This window comes from Oncorhynchus clarkii, chromosome 21 (genome assembly GCF_045791955.1).
Source record: "Oncorhynchus clarkii lewisi isolate Uvic-CL-2024 chromosome 21, UVic_Ocla_1.0, whole genome shotgun sequence".
Lineage (NCBI taxonomy): Eukaryota > Metazoa > Chordata > Actinopteri > Salmoniformes > Salmonidae > Oncorhynchus > Oncorhynchus clarkii.
Genome location: NC_092167.1, coordinates 11,940,335 through 11,948,727, shown reverse-complemented (window position 1 = coordinate 11,948,727; position 8,393 = coordinate 11,940,335). Strand labels below are relative to the sequence as shown.

At 41.7% G+C, this 8,393-nt stretch overlaps 1 gene segment (V, D, J or C); it reads left to right on the top strand.

Annotated features, from left to right (window-relative positions):
• Window positions 1–4,779: 4,779 nt before the first annotated feature.
• LOC139379598 (immunoglobulin kappa variable 4-1-like) lies at window positions 4,780–5,290 on the top strand. The segment is given in 2 exon segments: window positions 4,780–4,828; window positions 4,956–5,290. Coding segments are annotated over 2 exon segments (384 nt in total).
• Window positions 5,291–8,393: the final 3,103 nt, after the last annotated feature.

Genomic DNA, 8,393 nt, shown 5'->3' with positions numbered 1-8,393 from the left:
TGAGATCAAGGACTCACTGGTACGTTTGTCTATGAGGACATCTTTGTCAGTACTTCTAGAAGTAGTGGGTGGAGGAGTCAGGCGCAGAGAGCAGGGTAGTAGATACCTGGATAGTTTATTCCCAAAGCAACAGTGTCGGTCAACGCCACACACTCGGGTGCTAAAAGACCCAGTCCAAAACAACAGGACGAAACGGTTCAGGAAAAAATAACGTCCACAGAAATCACACACACCAATTAACAAAAAACAAGCCCGCACAAAAGCCGGCGGGCCTACCAGGTTTAAATAGCCCAAAACCACAACCCAAACACAAAACAGGTGCAACTAATCAGACAACACTAAATTAAACAGAAAAGGGGATCGGTGGCAGCTAGTAGGCCGGCGACGACGACCGCCGAGCGCCGCCCGAACAGGAAGAGGCACCATCTTCGGCGGGATTCGTGACAGTACCCCCGCCCCCTGTCCTTCAAGACAACAGAACCCACAACAACCATGACTTCTATCACCATATTCATCTGGATTTTTGTATTCTACATGAAGGGTAAAAACATTGAAAGTCATATGTTTTTATGCTAAAAAGTAAGCAATGAGTAAACTGAAATTTTGTTGAGAATGTGCTATTTATTCCTGGTGATGTACATTCTTTTCTCTCTCTTTGTTTCAGAATCCAGTGGACAGTACACTGTGACTCAGACTCCTACAGTGAAATTTGTTCATGTTGGACAGACAGTCGCTCTGAACTGTCAAACCAGCAGTGATGTGTATGGCTCTTATCCCTGCCTAGCCTGGTACCAACAGAAACCTGGAAGAGCTCCTAAACTTCATAGACCCCATCTGGACTCAGTGGTAGTGGATCTGGGAGTGACTTCACTCTGACCATCAGTGGAGTCCAGGCTGAAGATGCAGGAGATTACTACTGTCAGAATTACCACAGTAGTGGATTGTTCACACAGTGATACAGAGTCGTACAAACACCTCCCTCATTCAGACTGCACAGTGACTGTACTGATACAGCTGGGACCTTCTGCAGGTGCTGAGGGGGAAGAGACAGTGACATGAAACACTGATCAGTAGAGGAGGTCAACTTTGAAAATGGTTAGAAAGTATCATTCAGAACACACGTTCTCCAACGTCGTCATCATCATCATCATCATCATCATCATCGTCATTATTATCATCATCATGGTTGTAACTTGTTATTTTGGACATGAACTGAAAGTGTATATACAGTAAAAGTTATTTGTAGTTTTGGAAGACAATACCAGTCCATAGTAGAGTAAGATGTACAGAAGTAAGAGGAAAAGTATCAGCCCCCCAAACCAATTCCCTACATGCACTTCACAACCAGTTATTGATGTGATCATCTAGCATGTATTAACTCTTTTCATGAGCTGTTAGATCTGTGAATGAGACATGATGCTGGGCTCAAACATGACACATTTATGTAGAGACATACACTACACACTGTTATCATAAAGTATAATATCTGTTTAATCTGTCATTAATTACATGGTGAATCCACCATAGATGTTAAACCAGTCCACGCCCTCACATCTGGCCCAGTCCAGAGTTTTTCACTCAGCGAAACTGTTCAACTGCTTGATTGGTAGCTGTGTGAGTGAAACTGAGATTTACATAGACAGGGCAGGATGGTTCTGCTTGTCCCAGAATAGAGCAGCACTGTTAACATATTGTGAATGAAACATAAATACATATGTTATGGAAAGTAGTTGTTTAGCAGTGTGAGTTCTGAGAGCAGATCTTAGAGGTTTATTATCTAATATCACTAATTATTCTCACTGGTATTGGAGCTACATTATAACAGGCTCATTCAGTTGTAGAAATGATTGCAGAGTATTTGTTGGATCAGATGCCCTTTTAATCATGTTTGAAAACATGAGAGTAGCAGAAAAGATGCCTCATGCAGTGTGACAACCCCTTCGCATAGAGTTGATCAGGCTGTTGATTGTGGCCTGTGGAATGTTGTCCCAATCCTCTTCAAATGCTGTGCGAAGTTGCTGGATATTTTTATTTAACCCGGCAAGTCAGTTAACAGCAAATTCTTATTTAAAATGACAGGCTACCAAGAAGCAAAAGGCCTCCTGCAGGGGCTGGAATTAAAAAGAAAAATATAAGACAAAACACACCATGACAGGAGAGACACCACAACACTACATAAAGAGAGACCTAAGACAATACAGCATGGCACTAACAAATGACAAAACAGCATGGTAGCAACACAACATGACAACACTGTAGCAACACATGGCAGCAGCACAACATGGTAGCAGCACAAGCATGGTACAAACATTGTTAGGCACAGACAACAGCACAAAGAGCAAAAAGGTAGATACAACAATATGTCACACGAATCAGCCACAAGCGTCAGAAAAAGTGTCCATGATTTAGTCTTTGAATGTAGAGATGGAGATGAAACGGGAACTGGAACACGCTGTTGTACATGTTGATCCAGAGCATCCCAAACATTCTCAATGCGTGACATGTCTGGCGAGAATGCAGGCCATTCCAGAGCTTATGCCTGCCCATACCATCACCCCACGGCCACCATGGGGCACTCCATTACCAAAGTTGACATCAGCAAACTGCTCGCCCACACAATGCCATACACGTGGTCTGCGGATTGTGAGGCTGGTTGGATGTACTGCCAAATTCTCTGAAACGACGTTGAACATTACATTCTCTGGCAACAGCTCAGGTGGACATTCCTGCAGTCAGCATGCCAGTTGCACGCTCCCTCACAACTTGATACATCTGTGGCATTGTATTGTGTGACAAACTACACATTTTAGAGTGGCCTTTTATTTTCCCCAGCACAAGGTGCACCTGTATAATAATCATGCTGTTTAGTTATCTTCTTGATATGCCACACCTGTCAGGTGGATGGATTATCTTGGTACAGGAGAAATGCTCACTAACAGGGATGTAAATACATTTGTGCACAAAATTTAAGAGATATTAGCTAGTTGTGCATAATTATGGACAATTTCTGGGATCTTTTATTTCAGCTCATGAAACATGGGACCCACACTTTACATGTTGCATTTATATTTTTGTTCAGTGTACGTACATAAGTAACCCCACGGAAGTCAAAATATTAAATCATCACATTTTAAATCAACATTACAAACATTTCAGCCCACTAAAATTCCTCAAATGGTGTGATAAAAATTTGAATGATTAATTGTTATGAGCAGTTTACAGACTGCCGGATCTGTCAATCAGGAACAAGATGTGGGGCTCAGACATTAGAAAAAAGTCATCCTAATTGCAATCGTTCTGTCTTAATCCAATGAATGCGCCACATAATTTTTACACTGATGCCCCAGGTGTCCTAAAATAGAGAATGAAATTGCTTTTTGGACCATGTTATTACTATTTTAGAACAATTCCATGAGTTAGGGTAGTAGTTATCTTATAAAAAAATATCAGAAGCCAAACAACCATAGAGGTTTATACCAGCCCAACCCCTCTCTCCACATCTGTCCCAGTCTAGGGTATTTCAGAGAGTGAAACTGGGTCGTCACTACTTAACACAGCAACAAAGTCATAATTCTGAAAAACCCCACCTAACCCAACCTTAAATTTAAGAACAAAGAGCTCATTTGTCTAGGCAATTTTGACTTTGTGGCTGTGGAACTTGACTTTATGGCTGTGTTATCAGTTGGAGTTGTGGGAGTGAAACTGAGATTTGCATAGGCAGGGTTGGGTGGTTCTGCTTGTCCCAGAATAGAGCAGCACTGGCACCAGATGTTCATTCTGTCCCCAGGGGTTGAAGGTAGAGAAAACCCAGGGAAGCTACAGTGTAGACCACACATGGTTAAAAACCATAGCAGAAACGATTTAATAAAATCATATTAGTAAATAAACATTTGAAATAAATAAGTTATGGAAATGTACTGTTTATCAGTGTGATCTCTGAGATCAGATCTTAGGTTAGGTGCCCTTTTAATCAAAATGTGGATGAAATGTGCTGCCTTCATTAGACAGTGATCACATATTTGACAATGACGCAGTGTGTAGTAGAGCTGAACAACAATAGAGTCAAACTAGAGCTATTTGTAGAAGACCTTAGATCATAACTCATCACTGAATGTTTCTTCTGACCATTAACTACATGTTGACTCTGTTGAGTAACTCAAGGAAAACTATCAACCAATCTGAATAGAGATGACGTGCATTGATCCAAACCCCTAAAGATGACCTGTGTTTTGAATAGCTATAATTTAATCAAGATGATTCAAACAGATACAATAAAGCCCCTGAACATTACCCAGACATCCTCCCTCACACCACTGTGGTAGTTCCAGAGAGCAGCAGGTGAAACAGGAGTCTGTAGACGTCAGAGCTCTGGAGATCTCCCCTTTAGATCAGAGTCAGTCAGCAGCATCACACAGTCCAGACACAGACTGCAGTTCCTGTCCCTGATCAATGGAGGGAGACATAGAATCTGCTATATCTTGTCGAATGACAGTAATAACAATATGCTCCATTTGTCGATGTCTATAATAATAATCATGTATTAGTCCCCATTCAGCACTTATGACATAAAAAAAAAATCTGTGATTACAAAGCTATCATGTTTCTACATCACATAATTCTGACTGTCCAAGAATACTATTTACATGTTGGACTACTTCCACATAGAACACTTTGCATAGCCAGCACATGCTTCAGTGCTCTGGTAGTGTTTATATCCCTGTGAGTTTAACACTTCATGACTGAGAGCTGTCCTTCATCACAACAGAACCCACAACAACCATGACTTTTATCACCATCTTCATCTGGATATTTGCCCTCTGTCTCCAAGGTAATATATTTTACAGAACATTTTCTGGAAAATTGCAATATTAGGCTATATAACCTTATTACTGTTTTAGTGAATATGCTGTATGAACAAATAATGTAATGCTAATCATACATGCCATCTGTTTCAGAGTCCAGAGGCCAGGTCACAGTGACCCAGACTCCTGCAGTGAAAGCTGTTTCAGTGGGTCACTCAGTCAGTCTCAGCTGTAAGACCAGCAGTGCTGTATACAGTAACAGCAATGGACACTATTTGCACTGGTATCAACAGAAACTTGGAGGAGCTCCTAAACTCCTAATATACTGGGCTAAAACCCTTCAGTCTGGGACTCCATCTAGATTCAGTGGCAGTGGATCTGGGAGTGACTTCACTCTGACCATCAGTGGAGTCCAGGCTGAAGATGCAGGAGATTACTACTGTCAGAGTGGTCACTACCCCAACAGTGTCTGGGTGTTCACACAGTGATACAGAGCCGTACAAAAACCTCCCTCAGTCAGACTGTACAGTGACTGTACTGATACAGCTGGGACCTTCTGCAGGTGCTGAGGGGAGGAGATGATCCAGTACAAAGACAGTGTGTAGTAGAGCTGAACAACAATATCTTTCTTATAACTTATCATATTCAGTCATTCGTGGCATCATTATATCATTTTCACACATTTGTCTTGAGTATCTCATGGAGAACAATGAACCCATCTATCTTCAATGGGTTCAAATATGGTATCTTCTGAAACAGATGATCCCAGAAATGATTTTGTGCATTCAACAGATCACTAAACTTAAGATGGCCTTTTCTTTAGAAACATTTTCATTTAGAGTTAGAAAATGCCTTGTTGCAGCCAGTTTCTAGCCTCTGTTGGACCATGGTGATATTCTGGAATGCCCCAGGATCTTACCTGCATACACTAGTCACTCTACCATGATGGTGTTAGATTGGTAACCAAACTCAAGCCCTCTAACACATCACTGTACCTTTATATCAGTTATCAGGATGTGAGATCACAGACTCACTGGTACGTTTGTCTATGAGGACATCTTTGTCAGTACTTCTAGAAGTAGTGGGTGGAGGAGTCAGGCGCAGAGAGCAGGGTAGTAGATACGTGGATAGTTTATTCCCAAAGCAACAGTGTCGGTCAACGCCACACACTCGGGCACTAAAAGACCCAGTCCAAAACAACAGGACGAAACGGTTCGGGAAAAAATAACGTCCACAGAAATCACACACACCAATTAACAAAAAACAAGCCCGCACAAAAGGCGGTGGGCCTACCGGGTTTAAATAGCCCAAAACCACAACCTAAACAAGAACCAGGTGCAACTAATCAGACAACACTAAATGAAACAGAAAAGGGGATCGGTGGCAGCTAGTAGGCCGGCGACGACGACCGCCGAGCGCCGCCCGAACAGGAAGAGGCACCATCTTCGGCGGGATTCGTGACAGTACCCCCGCCCCCTGTCCTTCAAGACAACAGAACCCACAACAACCATGACTTCTATCACCATATTCATCTGGATTTTTGTATTCTACATGAAGGGTAAAAAAATTGATAGTCATATGTTTTTATGCTAAAAAGTAAGCAATGAGTAAACTGAAATTGTGTTGAGAATGTGCTATTTATTCCTGGTGATGTACAATTTTTTTTCTCTCTTTGTTTCAGAATCCAGTGGACAGTACACTGTGACTCAGACTCCTACAGTGAAATCTGTTCATGTTGGACAGACAGTCGCTCTGAACTGTCAAACCAGCAGTGTTCTCCAACGTCGTCATCATCATCATCGTCATTATTATCATCATCATGGTTACAACTTGTTATATTGGACATGAACTGAAAGTGTATATAAAAGTTATTTGTAGTTTTGGAAGACAATACCAGTCCATAGTAGAGTAAGATGTACAGAAGTAAGAGGAAAAGTATCAGCCCCCCAAACCATTTCCCTACATGCACTTCACAACCAGTTATTGATGTGATCATCTAGCATGTATTAACTCTTTTCATGAGCTGTTAGATCTGTGAATGAGACATGATGCTGGGCTCAAACATGACACATTTATGTAGAGACATACACTACACACTGTTATCATAAAGTATAATATCTGTTTAATCTGTCATTAATTACATGGTGAATCCACCATAGATGTTAAACCAGTCCACTCCCTCACATCTGGCCCAGTCCAGAGTTTTTCACTCAGCGAAACTGTTCAACTGCTTGATTGGTAGCTGTGTGAGTGAAACTGAGATTTACATAGACAGGGCAGGATGGTTCTGCTTGTCCCAGAATAGAGCAGCACTGTCGCCATATTGGGAATGAAACATAAATACATATGTTATGGAAAGTAGTTGTTTAGCAGTGTGAGTTCTGAGAGCAGATCTTAGAGGTTCATTATCTAATATCACTAATTATTCTCACTGGTATTGGAGCTACATTATAACAGGCTCATTCAGTTGTAGAAATGATTGCAGAGTATTTGTTGGATCAGATGCCCTTTTAATCATGTTTGAAAACATGAGAGTAGCAGAAAAGATGCCTCATGCAGTGCGACATCCCCTTCGCATAGAGTTGATCAGGCTGTTGATTGTGGCCTGTGGAATGTTGTCCCAATCCTCTTCAAATGCTGTGCGAATTTGCTGGATATTTTTATTTAACTAGGCAAGTCAGTTAACAGCAAATTCTTATTTAAAATGACGGGCTACCAAGAAGCAAAAGGCCTCCTGCAGGGGCTGGAATTAAAAATAAAAATATAAGACAAAACACACCATGACAGGAGAGACACCACAACACTACATAAAGAGAGACCTAAGACAATACAGCATGGCACTAACAAATGACAAAACAGCATGGTAGCAACACAACATGACAACAACACAGTAGCAACACATGGTAGCAGCACAAGCATGGTACAAACATTGTTAGGCACAGACAACAGCACAAAGAGCAAAAAGGTAGATACAACAATATGTCACACGAATCAGCCACAAGCGTCAGAAAAAGTGTCCATGAATTAGTCTTTGAATGTTGAGATGGAGATGAAACGGGAACTGGAACACGCTGTTGTACATGTTGATCCAGAGCATCCCAAACATTCTCAATGCGTGACATGTCTGGCGAGAATGCAGGCCATTCCAGAGCTTATGCCTGCCCATACCATCACCCCACGGCCACCATGGGGCACTCCATTACCAAAGTTGACATCAGCAAACTGCTCGCCCACACAATGCCATACACGTGGTCTGCGGTTGTGAGGCTGGTTGGATGTACTGCCAAATTCTCTGAAACGACGTTGAACATTACATTCTCTGGCAACAGCTCTGGTGGACATTCCTGCAGTCAGCATGCCAGTTGCACGCTCCCTCACAACTTGATACATCTGTGGCATTGTATTGTGTGACAAACTACACATTTTAGAGTGGCCTTTTATTTTCCCCAGCACAAGGTGCACCTGTATAATAATCATGCTGTTTAGTTATCTTCTTGATATGCCACACCTGTCAGGTGGATGGATTATCTTGGTAAATGAGAAATGCTCACTAAAAGGGATGTAAATACATTTGTGCACAAAATTTAAGAT